Source organism: Erinaceus europaeus, chromosome 4 (genome assembly GCF_950295315.1).
Source record: "Erinaceus europaeus chromosome 4, mEriEur2.1, whole genome shotgun sequence".
Lineage (NCBI taxonomy): Eukaryota > Metazoa > Chordata > Mammalia > Eulipotyphla > Erinaceidae > Erinaceus > Erinaceus europaeus.
In genome coordinates this window covers 27057450-27081805 of record NC_080165.1, presented here as the reverse complement: position 1 = coordinate 27081805, position 24356 = coordinate 27057450, and the positions used below count along the sequence as shown (strand labels likewise).

At 41.5% G+C, this 24356-nt stretch overlaps 1 protein-coding gene across 1 annotated transcript in view; it reads left to right on the top strand.

The window, feature by feature from the left end:
• The window catches only part of EFCAB6 (EF-hand calcium binding domain 6), a 259282-nt gene that overhangs the window by 6744 nt on the left and 228182 nt on the right, over positions 1–24356 (top strand). The window contains exons 4-6 of the mRNA XM_060189120.1: positions 5966–6105; positions 13079–13290; positions 21161–21249. Of these exons, the coding sequence (XP_060045103.1) occupies positions 5966–6105; positions 13079–13290; positions 21161–21249 (441 nt within the window). The remainder of the gene's footprint in view (positions 1–5965; positions 6106–13078; positions 13291–21160; positions 21250–24356) is intronic.

Below are 24356 nucleotides of genomic sequence, written 5' to 3'. Positions count from 1 at the left end.
CTCACTCCTCAGGTGGTATAATAAGACACGAGGCCAAAGCCCCGGCATGCCTTATTGTTATTAGGAAGTGAATTTATGGATAAAATAAAGAAAGTGGTTATTTGCATCAGCAGTCACCACAACAAGGAAGGCACTTACAGCTGCCACTCCCCTCGTGCTTATGGAGTGGGGTGAGGTGGGAGATGTGTGTTCTCCCCCATCGCCATCGACGAGCCACTGCCTTCAAGGGACCTTCGTAAAACTCAACAGGATGCCCTCAGTCATTGACAGTCAGTTGTACTTGACTCCTGGGAAGATCTCTCCACTGGAGAGCTCTAACTGTGTGTACACTGTGGGCACAGGGTCTGCCTGCCTGCTCAGGAGATCAATTTCCTCACATCCAAAATGCCAAGGGACGGTAAGAGATTACACACAGGGAGGGTTATGGAATGGCTGTCAACCAGTCTTTTTATTTTTTAAATTAAAGTAATATTGGTTGACAAGACTGTATATGCTTTAGGGGTACAGATTAATGTGCCTTGAAATCCGTGTTTCTGGCCTCTGCCCAGCACCAGAGTGCCAGTATCCCTCCACCACAGTCCACTTGACTCTGCTCCCCCCGCCCAGTCCCTCATTCCCCCCATCATAAGCTCAGCTCTGAGTGACCAAGGATTTGTTTTCATTTGGCTTTCTCTCTTCTCTGCTTTGATATTTTATGTCCCACATTTGGATGAAATTATTTGGTAATTGTCTTCCTTCTTTTTCTTTTGTTTTCTTCTGTTCTCTTTTGTTTTCATTTCATTTTCTTTTTTTTGCCACAAGGGTTATCAGAGCAGCTCGGTGCCTATACTACAATCCATTGCTCTTGGTGACCATTCTCCTCTTCCCATTCCTCCTTTCTTTTATTTGATAGAGACAGAGAGAAATTGAGAGGGGCGGAAGAGAGAGAGGAATAGAGACACTTGCATTCCTGCTTCACCACTCACGAAGATACCCCCATAGGTGGGGGCTGGCGGCATGAACTCAGATTCTTGTGCATGGTTATGTGTGTATTCAACTGGCCACTGCCTGTCCCCATGTTTCTCCTTCTGATGTATTTTGTTTAGCATGAACCCTTTCAGTTCCAGCCATGTGTTCACAAGGGGCAGGATTTCACCTTTTCTCATGTTTGAGGAGGTGGCTCAGAGGTAGGTTATAGGCCTTCATGTGTGAGACATACATAAGCTGGAACAGTGCCCTTCTCTCTCTCACTGTCTTGTAAATACATAATAAATAAAATGCACTACTCTTTAGCTGAGTAGTATTTTATCGAGTATAAATGTCACCTCTTTATCCACTTCTGTCTTTGGTCACTGCAGTAGTTTCCATATGCTGACTGTTAGAGATAGAATTACAATGAACATCAATGGGTACTTATCATTTTAGATCGGTGTTTTTGTGTTCTTCAGATAGACCCCCTAGGAGTGGAGTCATGGAATAATACTTTTAATATTGGTCTACTTTTAATATTGAGTACATTACCTGTCTTAAAGTCAGATGCTACTACACACATGGAATTAAAATGATTTTTTTTCCCTGCTTCAGATTCTTCATGTCTCTGGCCTTCTTCATTCAGTATTGTCCACTTGCTTCAGCTACATGGAAGATTCCCAGCCTCTTGGCCTTCCTTTCTGAGTAGTCTGGGCAGTGCCATCATGCCTTGCGCACACACCTCACCCTGATGCATCACACTTGCTGTTCAACACCCCTGCCCCCCGCCCCCCCCCCCCCGGCCTAGTCAAACACAGCTCTGCCTGTCTCTGCAGCTGAATGTGACTGGAAAACACTGCCATCACAAGCACTGGCTGTGAACTTCCCGTCTGTGAACCTCAGATTTCTTAGAGTCTCCCTGGCCATCATCATCCTCTCTCTCTCTCTCTCTCTCTCTCTCTCACTTGCCTTCTCCTTAAGTCACATTTCCATTGTTTGCCTTCGCTCCTCAACCTGGCACCTCTCCCCACTCTCATGGCTCATGACCCTACTTGCTGCTTCAGTGAAAAAGCAAACACGAGCAGAGGAGAGCGGCCACAGGCTCTCGATACACAGATACACATCGGTGCTTTCTTTATCACAAGGGCGCGCGCCGTCTGTGCACCTGGGAAAGGCTCTTCCCCTTGATCAGACCCCATCTCCAGGACAGACCTACGGGAACTGTCAGACAGTTCTCTGCCTTCTCTCCTCCTCTTCCTCCTCCTTCTTCTGCCTTCTCTCTCTTCCTTCATTCCTCTTTGTCTTGCCACAGGCTCACAGTCATAATCAAACTAATTCTCTTATCCTAAGAATGTTTCTCCTTTGACCCCCATCCTTCCTCCAGTCATCACACTGCTTTTCTGCTTCACAGCCGACTTCCTTGAAACTGTTATCTCTGATTACCGTCACTAATGCTTCTCCTGTGCATCCACCTGCAACTCAGACAGTTAATGCTTACCGGGAGCTCACTTGGAGATCCCCTCTCCAAGCCACCCATGTTGCCACCGGGATGATTACTGCTAGTTCTGTTTGGCTTAATCCAAAGGGCAATTGCTGGTCATCTCATGTGGTTGTTACAGTGCAATCTGACACACACCATCACAACCTCTTCCTTGATCTCTTCCTTCCCTTGGTTTCCAGAACTTTCTCATCTCTTCACCTCTCTCTTCTCTCTCTGGTCTCTCTTCCTCAATTTCCTTTGCCTGTTCCTAAACTCTGGATGTTGGGGCACCCCAAGATTATGCCTGACATATTTTCCTTCACATGTGTGTTTGAGAGAGAAATCAGCATCACTTGGCCATTTATTAATTCCACTTGTTTTTGTGCGGTGCTAGGGATTAAACCTAGGGCCTCATACATGCAGGGTATGTTCTCTGCTACTAAGCCACCTGGATGACCATATCTTTCTTTTTTCAAGTCCACTTTTCTGATGAGTCTGACATCATCAGTTTGTATACCTCATATGATGACAACCCATCTAAACTTAGATCTTTAGTCTTTTTTTTTAAAGTATTTTTTAAATATTTATTTATTTATTCCCTTTTGTTGCCCTAGTTGTTTTATTGTTGTAGTTATTGTTGTTGTTGTAATCAATGTCGTTAGATAGGACAGAGAGAAATGGAGAGAGGAGGGGAAGACAGAGAAGGGCAAGAGAAAGATAGACACCTGCAGACCCGCTTCACTGCCTGAGAATCGACTGCTCTGCAGGTGGTGAGCCAGGGACTCGAACTGGTATCCATACATCGGTCCTTGCGCTTTGTGCCACTTGCGCTTAATCCACTGAGCTACTGCCTGACTCCCTATCTTCAGTCTTTCTTATGAGCTAAGGCTTATGTATCCAACTGCCTGTTCACTATCTTGACTTGGATATCTAACAGGCATCTCCAACTTAGAAAGTCTGGAATGAAATTCTATTTTTGTGGGGCCAGGGGCTTTCACATGTATCATTTCACAGCTCTTGGCCTGACTTTTTCAGAGAGAGAGAGAGAAAGAGAGAGAGAGAGAAATATATAGATATATATCTATATCTACATATAGATATATATCTATATATCTACATATATATAGATATATATATATATATAGATATATATATCTATATATATATCTATATATCTATATCTGAGCTTCACTGACAGGAGACAGACAACCAGAGACTCATGGCCGAGCTGTACGCAGTATCTCTTTATTCATGCGGAACGAGCTATACGCAGTATCTCTATTCATGTGGAACGCAGCACAATCTAAGCCAAGCTAAGCTAAAAACTAAACTAAACTAAAAACACAATCCTATATATACTCGCCAAGTAGGGCAGAAACAGGATGTGATGTAGAGAGGGTGGAGCGAAAAGTGACTGGTGCAAATCAGGGTGTACTACAAGAGGGGGTGGATCAAAAAGACATGAACCAGTGGGGATTAAACCAATGCCCTGCAGGCATGCCGGTGCTTAGTTAACAGTGGTTATGTAAATAGAATATAGTGTTAAGCAGAGGGATTAAACCAAATGAAACAGAAGGGTTTTTAGAAGCAGAATTAGAAGCATACCAGCATATATAGATAGATAGATAGATAGATAGATAGATAGATAGATAGATAGAGAGAATCACAACATTGTTCCACCATGGAACTTTCCACAGTGTTGTGGTGCTGCATGTTATTCCCTGGTAGCGCTGGGCCTTGAACCCTGTGTCTCATGCTGGTAAAGTTAGTTGAGCTAACGCTTGGCATATATATATTCATTATGCTTATATTTTGTTAAGGATTTTTCGTCTATTTGTAAGAATCATTGGTCTTTACATTTCGTACATCTTAGTTTGATTTCGTATCAGGGCACTACTGGGCTCATAGAATATGCTGAAAACTACTTCTCTCTCTTGATCTTGGAAGAGTTTGTGAAGGATTAGTTTTAATTATTCTTCTTTGCATGATTGGTAGGATTCACTGTGAACCCTTTTGGTCCTCTTTTCACCCAACAGTAGAATACACATTCTTCTCCAATGCACAGGGAACATTCTCCTGGGTATATTGTCTCTTAGGACATAAAAATGTCAGTAAATTGAAGAAGATTGAAATCATCCAAGGATATTCCCCAACCACATTGTAATAAAATGAGAAAACATAATAGAAAGAAATAGGATATTTCACAAATCTGTGGGAATCACACAACATAGTCTCAAATAACCAAGGCTAAAAAAAAAAGTTACTTATTTCCTTGGTGATCTGATGGCTACTTGTTCTTCCAACTATAAAGAGCAGAGATTGAACTCTTTATTGCCCTGTTGTAATGGCTATACTGTAAAAATGCTCCCAATCATGACCTTTTTCCAACATCCCGAAGTCTGTACTTCTTTTTTTGGCAGTAGGATTTAACCCAGGGTCTTGAGCATGTACAATACCACTGAGCTGCCTTTCTGTTCTAATTACTATTCTATTATTTTTTTTTTCAGGAAAGAGTGTGTGAGAGAGAATGGGGGTGGGGAGTGGCAATCAAAAAACACCACCTCACCATCCAAAGAACTCCCTTGGTGTTCTGTACATGGTCCTATTACTAGAAAAAAAATTACTTATGTCATGTACCTGATAGTTTTCCAAAGTTCCCACTCACAAGGCTGTCTTCATTTGAACTGACTCAGAGCTTGCTCCGAATATAATAGTAACACCCTACATTTACTTTTTATTTTTTATATTTATTTATTTATTTTACCTTTTGTTACCCATTTTTTTTATTGTTGTAGTTATTGATGTCATCATTCTTAGATAGAACAGAGAGAAATGGAGAGAGGAGGGGAAGACAGAGAGGGGGAGAGAAAGATAGACACCTGCAAACCTGCTTTACTGCCTGTGAAGCGACTACCCTGCAGGTGGGGAGCTGGGAGCTGGAACCGGGATCCTTACACCAGCCTTTGTGCTTTGCACCATGTGCGCTTAACCCACTGCCCTACCACCAGACTCCCTATTTTTAATTTTTTTTTTTTATTGTTTTCTTCCTTCAGGGTTATCGCCGTGGCTCGGTGTCTGCACTACGAATTCACTGCTCCTAGAGGCCGTCTCCCCCCTCCCTATTGTTGTTGTTGTTATTGCTGTTGCTATTGTTGTTGTTGGATAGGACAGAGAGAAATTGAGAAAGGAGGGCAAAACAGAAAGGGGGAGTGAAAGATAGACACCTGCAGACCTGCTTCAGTGCTTGTGAAGCAACTCCCTCTGCAGGTAGGGATCCGGGGGCTCAAACTGGGATCCTTGTGCAGGTCCTTGCACTTTACACTTTGTGCGCTTAACCAGGTGCATTACTGCCTGGACCCCAGCACCTTACATTTATAAATGGCATTGCTGAAAAAATATCAAGAGCAATTGTTTAAAATGTTGTTTTTTATTTTTGACAGTCCTTGGTTGCCCTTATAGCAAAGGAGTAGATAGGAAACCAGTCACACTTAGAATGTGTGCTTGAATATGATGTTATCTATTTTTTATACATTACAGTGACTCAGTGCACAGAATGGCAGTTACTCCTGACGGGCCTGCTTTGTGCTCCACAACACGAAAATCTCTAAGACCCTATTCTTCACCATGTCGAATGTATTCAAGGAGTTGTTACAACACGTCCAGACCTTCTTCTTCAAGTGAGTGTTTAGGAGAGGAGATAATGATGACGGTAGGCGTCCCTATCAGGTAGGCCGCTCACTGTTCACATTATCTTTATGGGGAGGCAAGGCATAAATTAAGCCACTTGTCCAAAATTTACATAGCTTTTAAGTGGTAGCACTGGATTTGAACCCAGGCCGTGTGCTCCTGGAATTTGTGGACTGAAGTACTTTTTTTTTTTTTTTTTTTTGCCTCCAGGGTTATCACTGGGGCTTGGTGCCAGCACTACAGAAGACCCTTTGCATTCTTTTTAAGACCCCATTTCTCCTAGTTCAGCACTATGAATTCACTGCTTCTCACGGTCATTTTTTCATTTTATTGCATAGGAATAAAATGAAGAAGAGAGAAATTGAGAGAGGAGAGGGAGGTGAGGGGGCAGAGAAAAATAGACACTTGCAGACCTGCTTCACCACTTGTGAAGTGACCCTCCTGCAGATGGGGAGACGAGGGCTCAAACCAGGATTCTTGCCTGGGTTCTTGCGCTATGTACTAGGTATGCTTAACCTGGTGTACCACCACCCGCCCCCGAAGTACTATTAACATTTTTTTATTAATTTATTGGATAGACACAGAGCGAAATTGAGAGGGAAGAGGGAGATAGGGAGAAAGATAGATAAATGCAGCACTACTTCACCACTCATGATGTTTTCCCCCTGCATATAAGGACTGGGGCTTGAACCTAGGCCCTTGTGCATGTTAACATGTGTTTACTAGCAGAGGTGCTACCACCCAGCCCTGGACTGAACTACTATTACAAAGCATACTTCTTCACTGAGGTGCTTATCGTAGTTTTAGGTTTACAGAGAAATTGAGCTCAAAGGCAGAGAATTCCCACATATTCCTTCTGTTCCTTATGCCATTACTAACATCTTGCATCTATGCCATTACTAACAACATAGTGAGGCTATATTATAATCAATGAACCATTATTGACATATTACTATTTTTATAATTTTGATTATTGGTGAACTAATCGTGGTTTGCAAAACTGTAAGTTTCCAGGGTTATAGTTTATATCCATATGTGGTATGTGATTTACTGTTCCTCCCATCAAAATGTCCCCCACCCTCCCTAGTCTCATTGTATATTATTATTATTATTATTATTATTATTATTATTATTATTATTATTATTAGAAAGCCTAAAGTTTATATTAGAGTTCATTTTTTGTGTCTTACACTCTCTGGGTTTTGATACATGTGTAATATGTATTGGCTTATAGCACAGTTTCACGGTCCTAAACATCTCCTGGGCTCTACCCAGCCCTCCCCCATTTCCCAGGCAACCGCACATCTTCTCACTGCCTCCATGGCTTTGCCTTTTTCAGATTGTCATCTAGTTGGAATCATACAATTTGTAACCTTTACAGATTGGCTTCTTTCACTCAGTTGGTATCCACTTTGGTCTCCTCAGGTTTTTTTTTTTTTTTTTTTTAAAGAATTTATTTCTTTATTCATGAGAAAGATAGGAGGAGAGAAAGAACCAGCCATCACTCTGGTACATGTGCTGCTAGGGATTGAACTCAGGACCTCATGCTTGAAAGTCTATGCCTTAGCCACTGTACCACCCCCCAGACCACTCTCTTCAGGTTTTGAACAGTATGGTAGTTCACTTCTTTTTGCTCCTGAATTATATAATCAATGGGCCATAGATATTAGAGACCCTGCTTCCTTTTTAAAACATTTTTGCTGTATGTTTGTTTCATTTGAATGATTTCTACTGACCTTTCTAGTCCTTTCTTTTGCTATTTAGTCTGCTATTAAGAAAATCAAATATTCTTTACTTTCGATATTGTATTTTTCAATTTCTAGCTTTTTTTCATGTGCTCTGCAGAAACCTCCCATATGTTTAGCACACTGTCAATTTTTGCCCCTGCTAATGTCTTTGACATATTTAGCATTCTTTGTTTAAATACCTGATCATTTTCACATCTGTTCTCTCTGTGGGTTTTCTGGTGGCTATTCCTGCTCTTGATTAGGTGATCTTTTCTTATTTCACTTAATTTGTGGCGTTAGAGAGCTTCAACACCAGTCATTTGTATAAAAAGTGGTGAAGAAAAAAGTAATTAATATTTACCACCCTCAAAAAATAGTTCATCTACTTGGGCTCTGAGTGAGATGCATGGGCTCCATGGAGCATCTGAATTGAGCTGGATGGACATTTGTACAGTTCCACTAGGATTTAGGTCCTTCAGGCTTTCCCATGTTGGCACCAGTGGGACCATGAAGGTATCTGTTCACAGTGCAGCTGCCACCTTGACATACTGGGGTAGGGGAGCTCTGTGTTTTCTGGTTCACTGACCAGTTTTGGGAAATCTCTGGACACTCTCTCTCCACTAGCCCCTGGCTGCACTCACCCGGTAAGGTGCCTGCTGTTCTGCTTTTGAACTGCAGCAGGCCTCTGAGATACACTTTTGCAGCCCACAGCTGCAGGGGCCCAGGGGTCCTCAGTCCTCCCACCTAGTGCTCAGCCTTTGTCGAGTGGCCCCCTTGCTGAACACCCTGTATGCATTTGGGCAGGTGACCCAACTCTGGTGCCACCCCCAGCGTTGTGTGTCCATATTCCCTACACACGTGTGTCGCGCCAAGAGCACAGGCATGACCTGCCCTCTGATTGAGATTCCCAGGACATGTTCCACGGCCTCCTTCCACATGTGGCGACTACATGCTCCATCATGTCCTCCTTGCCCCACTAGAATGAGTCAACTTCTCATCACTGTGCCCCCAACAGTAAAAGGCATCATGGCTTTCTTTTTCTTCTTCTATTTTTCCTCTCCATGGAGTGGCATGTCCTTTTTGGGATTTAGTTTCCTCGCATCTACAGTTCCTTTCCGGGTTTTGAAAGTGATATCTTTCTTTTTAAGTTTATGCTGCTTGTTCCCATTGTTAGGGTGGGAGTGACAGTCTGTTGTGACTTTGTAGATCCCAAACGGATGTAGAACATTTTGTCAAATTGCCCTTCAGAAAGATTATACCAATTTGTACTCCCACTACTGGGTTATGTGAGCTTGGTTCCTGCTTTCATTTCAAATCTCAGAAGTTGCATTAGGCACTTGAAAAAAAATGTCCTGTAAGTAGTTTCAAGCCAATATTCTTTGGTACTTTAAAATTACAATTATTGATGACTAAGATAAGGCTTCTTGGAAAAATAATAAGAAAATATAAGAACATGAAAAGTCTGAAGATTCAGATGTTTAAATTAACAAAGGAGAGGGCTCCTTTTGTTTGGTGGTGGGTAGTTGTTTTAGGCCAGGGGTCAGCAGAAGTCCTGTTACTAACCTGTCTGAGAATCATGTGAATTAGCTGCCCCTGAGAGTCAGGATGGAGGGAAGCATGGAGTGGCCCCATAAACACAAATGTCCTTGGAAGTCTTGTGGAGGATTTAAGTACCATCTTTCTCTCAGAGCTCTGTACCCAACCCCTTTGTTCCCGTGTCCTCTCCTAGGTGGGCATCTGGTTCCATGTCCCTCTGTCCTGTCTCTAGCCAAACCTACAGTTTCATTCTGACTTCCCTACTAAGTGCTAGGTTTATATACACAGGCACCTCACTGGTCTTTACGACTATAGCCAGTATGGTTTTGTTTTTCATCATTTCCTGAGTTGATGAATAATATACATTGAAAGACAAGTCTTGATTTGGTGGAGGGGCCTGGGATTGAACCCAGGTCCTCATGCATGCAAAGCATGCTCTTTGGGCTACCTTTCCTACCCCTGATCTTTTTTGTCTGAACTTCCTCTAGCAGGCATCGCAACTATGAATTGGTCAAGAAGACCCGTGGACTCCCCTGTTTCCATTGCTGGTATACCATTCCATTATTTATCTAGCTTCTCAAGTGTAACACTTAGCAATTATCCTTGACTTTATATCATTTTTCTGCTGAACCAATCTATCAGTAAGATCTTGTCCACTGTCTCCAAATTATATTGCTTTTCTTTTCTTTCCATTTCTTTCCTTTCATTTATTCTTTCTTCATCCAGAGATACTCCCTGTTTCTTAACCATAGTCATCTTCTTTTGGATTTTTGGATTTTCCTCCTCTCTGGTCTTAATTTCCTGTCCCTCTTCTAGTATCTCTACATCACAGCCACAGTGATATTTGGAAGCAACATAGATGAGACCCTCTCCTCTGCCAGAACCCTCTGGAGCCTTCCTGTCCCACTAGGAGGAAACCCCCGCACCCTGGTGTGCAGGCACAGTGCCCATCCACCAGATGTTGGCGCTCACTGCCTCCATCTCTCCTGACACAGGCACACTCTGTCCCGCCTGCGCACAGCAAGCTTATTGTCCTTCATCTTATGTTTAGAACATTTCCACTCCAGCATCTTGTCTGGCTGACTGACTCTGATTTCAGCTCTGCAAACTCTCCAGAGAGGCTTCCCTGATAGCTCCCATGAAAGCAGCTCTCAGCCACTCTCCTCTCACTATTCCAGCTTCCTGTCTCGGTGGCACTTGTTACCCACCATTAAGTAGCATTGATTTATAGATCCTTTTGCTTGTCTATCTTCCTCCATCCATTTCCCAAGCTTTTCAGAGCAGATCTTCCCTGCCTTCCCCACTTCAGTGCCCTCAGCACATACCGCAGTGACTAAATAGTGACAGGTGCTCAGGAAACACTCTTTGAATGAATGAAACCCACTTCCTTAAAAGTTAGTGATTCAGAATGTTTCTGTCTCCTCTCCCTGCCTGGCATGCTTCCCCCTCCATCTCCTGTGGCCAGTTCCCACACCCACATCTCCAGCACCACCCTCTTCTGATCTCTACATTTCCTTATTCAACTTTTAATTGGACAGCCCCACTTAGGTTTCCCAAACCCGCTCACTAGCTTCCCTACACACATACCCCTCTTCCATTCCTATGGCTATCATTGTGTACAAGCCTTCCACCTTTGGGTGCCCAGGGAATCCTGGCTGTAGACCCCTTGCTTCCCTGCCCAGGCTGGGTGTGTGCTCAGCCCACAGCTACTGGAGTTGGCAGTGACAACCAGAGATGGCTAGCACAACCCCCAGAAAGGTCTAAAGGGTCCTCAGGACCTGCCATGCTGCTCTCCTGGGTCTTGGTATGCACCACCCTCTGCAGATGTGTGCTGTGTGGGCACTGCACAGTCTCTCATCACCTAGCATGGGAGAGAGCCCAGGATGCCCTCAATTACAGGGCATCACCCCTGCCCTCTGGATGGGCTAAAGTTGGTACTTTGAATCTACCACATGGGTCAAGACTGATGCCATCACTGTCCTCATGCTGGAGAGGTTTAGTTGATCAATCAGAAATGACTAGTCACTCTTCCCCAGGTCCTGCTTGTGACTTACTTTATGAAAGATATTTGACACATATCCAGAATTTACTACTAGTTGAGATAGAATTACTAAAAGATATGTTCACCAAGCCTTAGCAAACTCATAAACAAGAATTCTAGCCAAACATCCACCCTCACCCTCAACCCAGAGATTTTTTTACTTTGGTGCCCTTTTCCAAACTCAGTCAAATTCTGCTTTGAGTTTCCCTTTCTGTTCTTCTTTCTCAACTTCTGTTTATGAGTGGGATCATCCCATACTCATCTTTGTCTTTCTGACTTAGCTCACTTAACATAATTCCTTCTAGCTCCATCCAAGATGAGTCAGAGAAGGTGGGTTCATTGTTCTTAATAGCTGCATGCAACACAGATTTGAACTCCAATACCACTTGAGAGGTGCTATGGCACTGTATTCTGGTGTTATGTTGTCTTTCACTCTCTCCATGCCTCTCTATATGAATGAGTAAACATCCCAGGAGTGGTGAAATGATGTATACATGAGTCTCCAGCTGCACACACCTGCCAAAATTTTAAGATATGTTTTGTTGGGGGTAGATAGCATAATGATTATGCAAAAGACTCTCATGCCTGAGGCTTCAAAATCTCAGATTCAACCCCCCACACCATCATTAGCCAGAGTTGAGCAGTGCTCTGGTAAAAACAAACAAACAGAACCAAACCATAGCTGAGCAGTGATCTGGTTTCTCTTTAGGGTGCTGCGTGGTGGCACACCTGGTTGAGCACACATATTACAATACACAAGGACCCGAGTTTGAGCCCTTAACCCCCACCTGCAGGGTGAAAGCCTTGCGAGTAGTGAAGCAATGCTGCATGGGTCTCTCTGTCTCTTTCACTCTCTATCACCCCTTCCCTCTGGATTTCTGGCTATCTCTATCCAATGAATAAATAAAGATATATATTTTTTAAAGAATTAAAAAATATATTCAGGGAAGACTGCAGAAATCAGGAGTTAGGGTAACCTGATTTGGGACCTCATTTTCTCTCTCTCTTTCTTTAGTACTTTTTAAAAATATTTAAGTAAAGAAGTATTACTTATCTTCCTCTGAAAATTGACAAGGGGACTGGGAGTTGAAAGACATCTGACCTGCTGGGGTACATGCCTTGCCATGCGGGACCTGAGCTTGAGCTCTGGCATTACATTCGGGCCGCACAGCATGGGACACCACTCTAGTGCTGTGCTTGGTGTCTCTTGTTCTCTTTCTGTCTCCATCTCTCTGCAATAAAAATAATGAAGAATTTCAGCCCAGGCATGGAGGAATCACACATATCTAAGGTTCTTCCTCAACAAGGGAATAAAAAGTGAATATAGTATTTAAGATATTTATTTGAAATACTATTGATACTTAGCTAAGTTCTCTTCATCCTTTCTTTGTAACAAAGCACATCTTTCACAGGGAAGGTTGTTTCTGCCTGAATCCCCCCCCCCCCACCATTATTGCTATTATTCTATATCGACCAAATTTTGGAGGTGACAAAAATAACATAGATTTGCCATAGCTAATCACCTCGTGACTAGCTATGTAAACCTAGAAAGAGTAGAAGAACTCTGTTTTAGGAGTCAGTGTGGTTTTTGTACACAGTCCAAAGAGTTTTAGTAGCCAAGTCTAAGCACTTTCATACCTACCTGTATCTCTTTTATAGCCACAGAGATTGCGAATCCAGTACTGTCCTTCTTAGATATTAAGCGGATCTTATTTGAAAAGATTACGGACAGAGGGGATGAGTTGAAAAGAGCCTTTCAACTGCTGGATACTGGTCAGAACATGACAGTGTCAAAGAGTGAACTGAAAAGAATTATCACTGTCTTCCTGCTGCCACTCACAAGGGAACAGTTCCGAGATATCCTGGCTCAGGTATGGTGCATTGCAATACACAGAATATCCCTAATGTGAGGAAGCTGAAATAGATTATAGGTACATGTCACCTCTTCTGTGTTCCCCACTGTCCCATATGAACAGTTTTCTGTTTATTTGCTTCAGTTTGTGTTCTTAAATCCCAGTAGACTTGAGATGAGGAACATATATTTGGGACATATTTTGTGTGCAGTGCCATGAACAGCCACTTTCTTTCAATTGAGTGAAGGCTTCCATATAAAATGTATTTATGGGGGCTGGGTGGTGGCCCACCTGGTTAAATGCACATAGTACTAAGTGCAAGGACCCACACAAGGATCCCAGTTCAAGCACTTGTTCTCATTTGCAGGGAAGACACTTCATAAGTGGAAAGCAGTTCTGCAGTTGTCTTTTCTCTCTATCTCCATCTCTTCTCTCAATTTCTTTCTATCCTATCCAATAAAATGGAAAAAATGGCCACCAGGAGCAGTGGATTTGTAGTGCTGGCATTGAGCCCCAGTGATAACCCTGGGAGCAAAATAAATAAATTCAATAAAATGTATTGGTTAGATAACATTTGAGAACTTAGGTTTTCAGCATCTGTTCTTGCATCACATGCTTACTGAGCATCTATTTTGTGTTCAACCCAAGGTCAAGCACTTGGGGTGTACAGAAAAGTCAGACCTTGCCTTGGCCCTGGCCCTGGCCCTAGCCTGGAGGAGCTCGAAGTCCTTGAGAGATCCTTGGGAGTGTTGACAAGTGTCCTGAGAGCAGCTTTGGGGAAAAGGACGTATCTGAACTTTGACTGTGGAGTGGGCTTTAGAAGGGAAGGGCACTGGAGGCAGAGGGGCATGTGCATATTGAATACCTGGGTGCTTGAACCATGCTGACAGGCTGGTATGGGGCACTGGATAGAGTCATCTACAACCCAAGTGAGGTTGTGTGTGTGTGTGTGTGTGTGTGTGTGTGTGTGTGTGTATGCATCAGGCTGTGGCTAGAGAAGCGAAGCCTGGAAAATGCCATAAGGTAAAAGGGTTTGTTTTTTGTGCTGTGTGTTGGGGATGGGGTGGGGGGGGGGCATAAGGGTTTATAGCAGGAGGTGATGTGCATTACTGTAGTTTTCATGACTGAACGCAGTGCCATAGACGGCTCAGCCATCCTGACATTTTCATGACTTTGATGACTGTGGATCCATTATTTTGTGGAGTGTCTCCAGTCTGAATTCATCCAGTGTTTCAGGGAGGGATGCATTTATTCAGAGTTATAGGTAAGACGGTATCTTTGGCTGGGACACCACAGAGCCAGGACTCTGCTTTCTCATTGCATCTGGTCAGATTCACATCGTTTCAGTTTTTCACTCCTGTTGATGGTCACTTGGAGCTCTTGGTCAGGTGGGATCTTAATGCTTACCCTGGATAAGGCTGCTCCTGGACCCTCTCAGTGAGCACAGATCTATGGGATGTATTTATTTTTTCCCTCCACATACCTCAAAACACAGATGCACATATGTATTTATTCCCTTTAATTTTTTAAAGAAAAATTTGCTTATTTGCTAGGGTGGGTGGGGAGACACCAGAGCAGGGGCTTTGATATATGCAGCAACAGGGATCAAACTCCTGTGTGTGCAAAGGGGGAGAGCCTGTGCTTTAACACTGAGCTCAATTTAGTCCTTACTTTTATTTCTGTTTGTGTGGAGAGATCTGCTGCTAATCTCCTTACATTTATTTCTCTGTTAGTTTCTTTCTAAACTGAAAACCAATAGTTTTTTTTTTTTTCCTCCAGGGTTATTGCTGAATCCACTGTTCCTGGAGGCCATTTTTCCCCCCTTTTGTTGCCCTTGTTGTAGCCTCCTTGTGGTTATTATTATTGCCATTGTTGATGTTGTTCGTTGTTGGACAGGACAGAGAGAAATGGAGAGAGGAGGGGAAGACAGAGAGGGGGAGAGAAAGATAGACACCTGCAGACCTGCTTCACCACCTGTGAAGCGACTCCCCTGCAGGTGGGAAGCCGGGGGCTTGAACCGGGATCCTTACGCCGGTCCCTGCGCTTTGTGCCACATGCGCTCAACCCGCTGTGCCACCGCCCGACCCCCGAAAACCAGTAGTTTCCCTAAGACTACTTTTTGTTTATTTGTTTTGGTTTTTGTTTTACCACCATTCTACCCCAATTGCTTCTCAAGGTTTCTTCTACTTATTTGTAATTATCTTTTTAGGCAATGAGAAACTTGTTTTAATTTTATTTAAAAAAATCATACCTAATTGCATGTTTAAAGAAGACTTGTTTATTTGTTTTAATGAGGGGGGAGAATAGACTAAGTCTAAAATAGTGTTCAGCTCTGGTATATGGTGGTACTGGGAACTAAACCTGGGACCTCTGGGGCCCTAGACATGCAAGCCTGCTGTGATATCTCCCAGTTCAGCTTCAGTGATTGCTAATCAGTTTCTTTCCTTGATCCATCCCTTTTGTATATGGCTCATCTATCTCCAGCACAGCCCCTCCCCACAAGGAAACCTCTTCACCTGACTAGGCTCATCCCCCCCCCCCCAGGCCACTTTGTTCCCCCAACACTACACATGCCCAGCACTGCCTCCTTTAATGACCTTAGGACTGAAGTGTTTGGAAGGCACAGGAAAGGGGAGGCAGGGAAGGAAGATCAAGAGCTTTTCTTCCTCTCAGTCTTTTTTTATTTCTTTTTCATTTTTTTTTTACTTTTTTATTTTACTTCAAGATTTCACAAATGGCACATATTGATCTTTTCACATGCCACCTTTTTGTTATCTACATTTTAAATAAAAGCTTTACTGAAGACATAATTTTTGTTTCTTTTTTATTTCTTTATTGGGGGATTAATGTTTTATAGTCAACAGTAAATACAGTAGTTTGTACATGCATAACATTTCCCAGTTTTCCACATAACAATACAACCCCCACTAGGTCCTCTGTCATCCTTTTCCAGGACTTGAACCCTCCCCATGCCCACCCCAGAGTCTTTTACTTTGGTGCAATACACCAACTCCAGTCCAAACTGCTTAGTGTTTTCTCTTCCGATCTTGTTTTTCAACTTCTGCCTGTGAGTGAGATCATCCCATATTCATCCTTCTCTTTCTGACTTATCTAACTTAACATGACTTCTTCAAGCTTCATCCAAATAAAGCTGAAAATGGTGAAATCACCATTTTTAATAGGTGAGTAGCATTCCATTGTTTATATATACCACAACTTGCTCAGCCACTCATCTGTTGTTGGAGTCCTGGGTTGCTTCCAGGTTGTGTGTTTCTATGAACATAGGTATACACAAATCTTTTTGGATGGATGTGTTTGGTTCCTTAGGATATATACCCAGTGAAGACATAATTTTTTTAAAGTTTTTATTTATAAAATGGAAACACTAACAAGATCATAGGATAAGAGGGGTACAATTCCATACAATTCCCGCCACTGGAACTCCATATCCCATTTCCTTCCCTGATAGCTTTCCTAGTTGTTAACCCTCTGGGAGCATGGACCCAGAGTCATTATGGGGTGCAGAAGGTGGAAGATCTGGCTTCTGTATTGCTTCCCTGCTGAACATGGCATGACATGACAATAGCTTATGTCACCTGCATATTAAGTGTCAGGTGCAGGCAAAACATAGTTGGGTCATGGGCCCCTTGGAATATAACTAAAATAGACCTACTAGCTTTTTCCAAAATGGAGACCCCAAATCTTCATCTGCAATATTCTTTTCTTTAGGTTCATGATTAGTAAACAATTTGCCCTGCTTTGTATCTTAACTCTTTTTCAGCCACCAGGTTCCAGATACTACCATAATGCCCACCGGACTTTCCAGGGCAGAGAACCCCACCATGTGTCCTAGAGCCCCATGTCCCCAGATGCCAGCCCCACTAGTGAAAGAGAGAGACAGGCTGGGAGTATGGATTGATGCCCATGTTCAGCAGGGAAGCAATTACAGAAGCCAGACCTTTCACCTTCTGCATCCCATAATGACCCTGTGTCCATTATTTGGTAATTGGGTTAACTTTGAAAAGTCCCCTTGTTAGGGTTTGCTGTATGATACCCAGCATCTTGTATATAGCTGTGCCACCGGTTGCTTCTGTTCTACCTGGTCTAGACTTTTGAGAGAGTCCACATATCAAAGACTCAGCCTATGTATTAAAAAGACTTAGTCTGTGTTTTAAAAAGTTCAAGACATACAATCAATTTTTCCCCTCTCATATTAATTAGTGATTTATATGACTACACTTTAATAGGAGTGTACATAAACACCATTCCCACCACCAAAAGACTGTGTCCTATCACACCCACCCACCCCTGCCACCCTCCCCCCGCCACCCCGGGAAGCCAAATGTCCACCCTCCCTCTCACCACAGGGTTTTTACTTTGGTGCCCTACTCTTGATTTATCCTATTGAATGGTTTTGGTCTCCTTGTTATTCTTTTGTTTTTAAAGACCATTTGTCCTTGCAAACATTACACCATTTTCTTCCCAGGCTCAAATGAATCACTTTTATTTATACCAAAAGGAGAGTTAAAATATTATTTCCTGTTAATATCTCGCTATACTCATGATCTAATGTTAATTTAAATTTTTGACAACCTTCCCAACCTAATCAGCTATGCAGGAAGAAGCAGAGTACAGAGAATGTGAAGTGAATATCCCTTTTTAAAAAGCTACATCTGTTTTTTGAAAGCAGTCACTGAGAATTGTGGAAGTTCAAAGACTTAAAAAAAAAAAAAAGTCCTGGTGGTTTATGTGGAGTAAAAATTGCATATATTTTTAGGACCCAGAGCTCATAAGAGCAATATGTTAGTCAAGGGGACTGAAACAGGGTTCATTTCAGGAGCTGAAATGTACTGGGGCCAAAGGGGTAGGGCTTCTCTTCCTGACCGCAGCATGTGTGTGTGACATTTTTAGACTTCCTAATCCCTAGTCCATGTGGTGGTACCTCCTTTCCTTTTCAATTACTACTGTAAGCTGAACCAGAAGTGTCTGAAAATGGTTAACTACTCATGGGAATCTCTCCCTTTAAATCAGAAAAAGAATGTTCCAGTGATAGTCTGAATGTACTTCAGCTTCAACTTGATTTAATAAACCATGTCAGGAAAACTTGGCTGTCAGACATGTTGATTATTGACCAGACCCAAAGTGATGAAGAGGCCTTCCCTATAACCTGCCAAGGGTCTTAGCTTCTACTAACAGTGATGTGAATTTTTCTTAAAGATGTGATCTCCCACTCTGAATATTAACATAGTGTTTTTCAAAAGAAGTTGAATTGATAAATGTGGTCCAGAGGAGGAGGAAAACAAAATGCGGCTCTAGTCCCAGTGGTTGTACAAGCTTGGTGAAAAGGAAGTCTTTGAAGTTCATGATGGGTGTTGATTTAAATTCCAGTCCCACACTAAGAGTTTGCTCTCAGCTATTCATGCTTCTTATTAGCATTTATAAATACTCACGATTCTTTTTTTTTTTTTTTTTCCAGAGTCAAAAGTGCTGAAAAAAATGACTCCTTATTCTAGGTTCTCCTTTTTTCAGTTAGACTCTGTGGTTGTCAGGGACTCAGCTTTGGTGACTGGACACTGCAAAAAATACTTGCTATGTTAGACATCCCATTTGACTGTGATGACAATCTGAAATGGGGCAAAAGTGTAAATAGGTTGGTGGATTTCCCTTTTCCTTACAGACAGAGTTGTTAGTGTGATGTGATGGACCTGAGGTCGGACATCACAGAGGCTTCTGGTACTTACTCTTGTGATGTGCTAGGCATCCATCTCTTCATTCTGTGAAATGTGGAGGCTTCCAGCACCCTCCAAAGGTGGCTTTTAGGCTGGGTGAGTTAACTCAAGTGAAGCACCGAGAGCAGAGCTGGCATCCATTTATAAAGTCTGAGCTCTGCAAATCTGTTCCTTCCTTCTTAACACTCCTCACTGCCAGAACCAGGAGGACTTGCAGTCCTTCACTTTGCCATTCATCCTTTTCTATAAAATTAGGGAAACTTTGAAGTGTCTACCCCAAATTATATCTACTAATAAATACCCTATCTGAAATAGAATTCCTTTTCTTTTCATTTATGTCCTTTCCAGGAAAAGATTGACACTGTGAGCCACACTCCACCTGGTCCCATTTCCTAGCTCCACATGTCTTCCATATGAAGAGAAATTTGTCCTCTGGGGAAGACTGAGATAACCATACTAGTATTTGAGGCTGGACATTAAGGGCCAAGTCACCAAACTTTTGTAGACTTGGGAGCCATTCAACTACATGGGAATTTGTATTTTGTGTATTTCCATGAAGATGTATAGTATACTTGTATTGATTATACTACTTTATATTAATTTTGATGTTTTTTTGAGGATAATTATTTCCATTAAAATCAAAGACTATTTAAATGTAATTTCAATCCTTCAGAATATGTGTTATAATTGAAAAGTAATAGTTGTACTCATATATTATAAATAGTAACAAAATACCTTTATCTAGATTCTACATTGTGAATCAAGTGTAGCAGGACAGAACTGTGGTCTCTGTCTCTTACTGAAAGTAAAACATATGTATATACACATATATGTATTTGTACATATTTATGTACATGAATATTTATGTATTTGTACATAATATTTATATGTTTATAAATATATAAAATATATTAATTTATATAAACATATACATTTATTTGTTATATAGATTTATATAAATATATAAATATTTATGTATTTGTACATAAATGTACATATTTATATACACGAATATATAGAAAACTCACTGCTCAGCAGAAATTGTGCTGTGGGCTTCAGAGTCTTAGAAATGTATTTCCATTTGAATATATTTATATCTTGGGCTGGGCAATAGCACACCTGGCTGAGTGCACATGTTACCATGCACAAGGACCTAGGTTCAAGCCCTGGGTGCCCACCTGCAGGTGGAATGCTTCATGAATGGTGAAGGTGTTTCTCCTTCTATCTTCCTTTCTATCTCCCTTCCCCCTCTAGATTTCTCTCTGTCTCTCTCTCAAAAAAAAAAAAAAGAAAGATTTATAGGTTATATCTCCACTAATTTATTGTTTCAGATTGATCTCAATTTTAGATAATTTGGTAGGTAACTCATTGACTCCTAATTGCAGATTCTCAATTAAGCTGAGCCAGATTGGCATCCTGACTTTCACGCTTCTGCCCTTGGTTTACTGACAATGCATGTCAACTGCAGCATCTGGATCAAATGGTTGTGTTTGCTAGTGGGGACGTCCATCCCACACAGTCCCAATACTGTTATCTTGAAAACAGGGACTTAGTTTAGGTGTGGCTGAGGAGTGAACTCAGAGTCTCATGCATACACAATACCACTAAACAGTAGCCCAGGCCCAATTTTCCTTTCTTTATTTTTCCCCCCTTTTGTTGCCCTTGTTGTTTATCGTTGTTGTTATTGCTGTTGTTGTTGTTATTGGGCAGGACAGAGAGAAACCCAGAGAGGGGGAGAGAAAGATAGATACCTGCAGACCTGCTTCACCACTTGTGAAGCTAACCCCCTGCAGGTGGGGGGCCGGGGGCTTGAACCGGAATCCTTACGCTGGTCCTTGCACTTCACGCCATGTGCGCTTAACCTGCTGCACCACTGCCCGGCTCCCCTTCTTAATTTTTTTTTAGAAATAGAGAGGAGAGAGGGTGTGAGTGAGAGGGAAACGAGACACCCCGAAGCACCACTTCACCATCCATGGAGTTCTCTGGGTACCATTGCTGGAGGTCCCTTGTGCTAGGGCTAACCCCAGCAACTCATGCGTGGTAAAGCATGTGCTCTACTGGAGAGTTGCCCCTAATCCCAATAGCTGTGACTTTAACGTCTCCTGTGCTGTTCATTTTGGTTTTATCTGTAACAGGTTATCATTCTTATTTCAATGTAGATCCCCCTCACCAGCTCTGGTACTGTTTCATACTCTGACTTCCTGAACAGGTTTGGAGGAATTGACTTAAATATACATGTTTTTAAAAGGTAAGTGTTTGTTTGCTCATATGGAAATGCAGAATTTGAAATGACATGTTAGTTCACTAGAAATCATAGTAATATGTAAATCTATATATCTATGTATACAGATATACGTGTGTGTGTGTGTGTATGTGTGTGTGTGTGTGTGTGTGTAGGATGTGTTGAGAGAACTTGTTCATACTGTCTCTTATGGAATTAAACCTCAGTTAAAACTTTGTTTAGAAGCTATCTTAACATATGTGGGATATATTTCAGAATAAGAGAAGTGATACTGTATTAATGGAAATGCAATGCATTAAAACTGAGTTATCTTCTCTTATATGCAATGTATCTCAAATTTGGAAATAAGTAATTTTAACTTCACAGTAAAATATCAATATTTTTTTCATATTATATTTGTTAATATTGTATACTTTAGTGTCTTTTATTCACTGAAAAGTGATTATTTTTTATGACTAGATAGGAAGTATTTAAATGAAAGACCTTGAGCAGTAGTAGTGTACAAGACCTGTATGCAAGACTTTCCAGATTTAAAATTGGCACAACTAATAGCCAGAGGTGAGAGGTACTATAGTCAAAATAAATAAAAAGAAAGAAAAAGGAAAAAGAAGAGAAAAATCTTTGCATGAGATCCATTAGCATTTCATAGTTTTAGCATAAGCTTGGGCCTGACTTCCTTTTTTTATTTAACATGTTGAAATTAAAAAAAAAATTTTTATTTATTACCTTTTGTTGCCCTTGTTTTATTATTGTCATTGTTGGATAGGACAGAGAGAAATGGAGAGAGGAGGGGAAGAGAGAGAGGGGGAGATACATACCTGCAGACCTGCTTCACCACTTGTGAAGCGACTCCCCTGCAGGTGGGAGCTGGGGGCTTGAACCCGGATCCTTATGCTGGTCCTTGCGCTTTGCACCACCTGTGCTTAACCCACTGTGCTACCGCCCGACCCCAAGGGCCTGACTTTCTTTATCTGCAAACAAGACTGTTAAAATTATGAAAGTGATTCTAGTGGAAGATTTAAAAAGTAAAGTTTTAGTAAAAGTTATTCACTCAAGTGCCTGGCTCTAAAAGACTAAACTTTTTCTTTTCTCTCAGGAATTACAAAATTACAACTGTAAGAATTAAATTTGGTTCTAAACACTAGTAAATTTTGATGTAATCACTCTCACAGTTGACTCCCTTAGTAGTCATGAATGCAACGTAGGGGCTAAGAAAGTTTATCATGGAAGGGGGAAAGGAGCATAGGGGATACAGTTGTGTTTTTCTAAGATGAAAAATCTAGAAATCTGATGTACAAAAATGTGCATGTTTTTTTAAACACTGTTCAACTGTAAATTTACATATTATAAATTTTATTTAAGGTTTTTTGTTTGTTTTTAAATTATACTTTGAGAAGCCATCAGTGTAGCAGTTTTAACAATCATGATAAAATATTCTTCCTCCTGGGCCCTGGAGCTTTTCTAGTTCCATTTAGTTAATGTGTGGTGATCAGTGAAGTAAGATAATTTCCAGGCTCATTCAGAAGAATGACTAGTTATTGTATAGGCTACATATTCATGCTCTTGACCTAAAGTCAGCTTCACTTGTGGGATGAAGTTGTTGAGTGGACAGTAACATAATTTGAATGTTCACTATTGAAAAATATGAAGACTGGGAAAACAAAGCAGAAAAGATTTTGTTGTTGTCATTGGTTGTGCTTTTTTCCCCATTCAAGATAGTTTACTCTCAGTCCTATAATTAGAGATGAAAAGGGTTATATGTTACTCCATTAAACATAAGATTTAGACATTTAAACTAAATTTGAAAGATTGCTCATTCCTCATGAAACTGAATTTTTGTCCTGTTGGAGACATTGCACTGTAGTAAGAAGAGCCTTCTTCTATTTATTATTATTACTACTACTACTATTATCAGAGCACTGCTCAGCTCTGGGAGATTGAACTTGGGACCTCAGAGTCTCAGGCATGAGAGTTTGTTCACATAACCATTATGCTATTTCTCCCATCCAGAGACATCTTTTACTGGTAGTATGTATCCATGAGCAATAAGGACTTCTGCTAAAATCAACTGAAATGTCAAATTGAAACAATGAATTTAGGAACCAGGAGAGCTGACCTGGTGGAATTCACACTTAACTATGTGTGTGGACTTGGGCTTGAGTCCCCTCCCCCCAGCCCCCACAGGAGAGCACCACATTTAAGGGAAGCTTCATGAGTGGTGGGACATTGCTGTGGTATTTCTCCTGTCTTTCTTTCTCCTCTCTCTCTCTTTTAGATTTTTTAAAAAATATTTTATTTATTAATTAATGAGAAAGATAGGAGGAGGAGAGAGAAAAAGAACCAGACATCACTCTGGTACATCACTCTGGTACTCTGCTGCCGGGGATTGAACTCAAGACCTCACGCTTGAGAATCCAATGCCTTATCCACTGTGCTATCTCCTGGACTACTCTTCTCATTCTCTATTTGAGTTGAAAGAAAAAAAATATAGTGAATCTAATAAAAAAATTTGAACAAGTAAGTACACTGGAAGATTGGTCAGAAAATAATGGAGTCATACTGCAGCAGCAGCAGAAGATGGACTTAAATGCCTGGAGCTCTAGAAAGGGGGGTAATGAGAGATATGCCAGGGATAATAGCTGTAGAAGCAATGGCAGTGGATTTCCCAGACTCACGGAAGGATTTTTTAAAATATTTACTTGTTGCTGACTCCAGAAGCCAAATATCAAGCAAGATTAAAACTGGAGGTGAGGCTATAACCTTCCCTCCACATGTGAACAAAGAGAACTTAAAGTAGTCAGAGGTCAAGAAGTTAGGCAAGAGTGACGTTTACATAGTAGGAATGGAAATCTGGAGAGGAGATTAATAACTATGATGTGTTGAAAGAAAAATGCTGCCATCCTAGAATTCAGACAACTAGCAAAAATGTCTGAATATTTTTAATTTTGATATGAAGACATTCTAAAATAAAAGTGGAATTTGTCCACAGCAGATCCAGTAAAAGAAACTGTAGGGAATGTGCCTGAGACCCAAATGGCAGGTGTGTAAGGCTGAGAGGTGGAATGGGGAGCAGAGATGGCAGTGGGTCCGTGGCGAAGTCTCCAGATGTGCAG